Consider the following 231-nt stretch of genomic DNA (forward strand, 5'->3'; position numbering starts at 1 on the left):
CTGGTGTCCCCGTCCCCTCCTCCCACCGGCCACCGGTTGGACTTACGCTCATCGCCTTGGTTGCCCTTCCCCTGGGCTCGCGCCGGCGACGGGGCGGTCAACAACAATCCGGCTGCGAGGATGAAGATGGGGATGAAGCCGAAGGCCCCGCGCTCTTCACGAGCCCTTCCTGGGGCGGAGAAACCACACTGGATCAATGTCACGGCCACTGGAGAGCGGTCGGCGCCACGT

At 66.7% G+C, this 231-nt stretch overlaps 1 protein-coding gene across 1 annotated transcript in view; it reads right to left on the minus strand.

Annotated features, from left to right (window-relative positions):
- Nucleotides 1-231, minus strand: part of LOC104282740 (serine protease 44-like) — a 23,012-nt gene that overhangs the window by 21,237 nt on the left and 1,544 nt on the right. Inside the window, exon 2 of the mRNA XM_009880866.1 lies at nucleotides 47-169. Coding sequence (XP_009879168.1) covers nucleotides 47-169 — 123 coding nt within the window. The remainder of the gene's footprint in view (nucleotides 1-46; nucleotides 170-231) is intronic.

This window comes from Charadrius vociferus, unplaced genomic scaffold, assembly GCF_000708025.1.
Source record: "Charadrius vociferus isolate BGI_N301 unplaced genomic scaffold, ASM70802v2 scaffold580, whole genome shotgun sequence".
In the NCBI taxonomy this organism is placed as follows: domain Eukaryota; kingdom Metazoa; phylum Chordata; class Aves; order Charadriiformes; family Charadriidae; genus Charadrius; species Charadrius vociferus.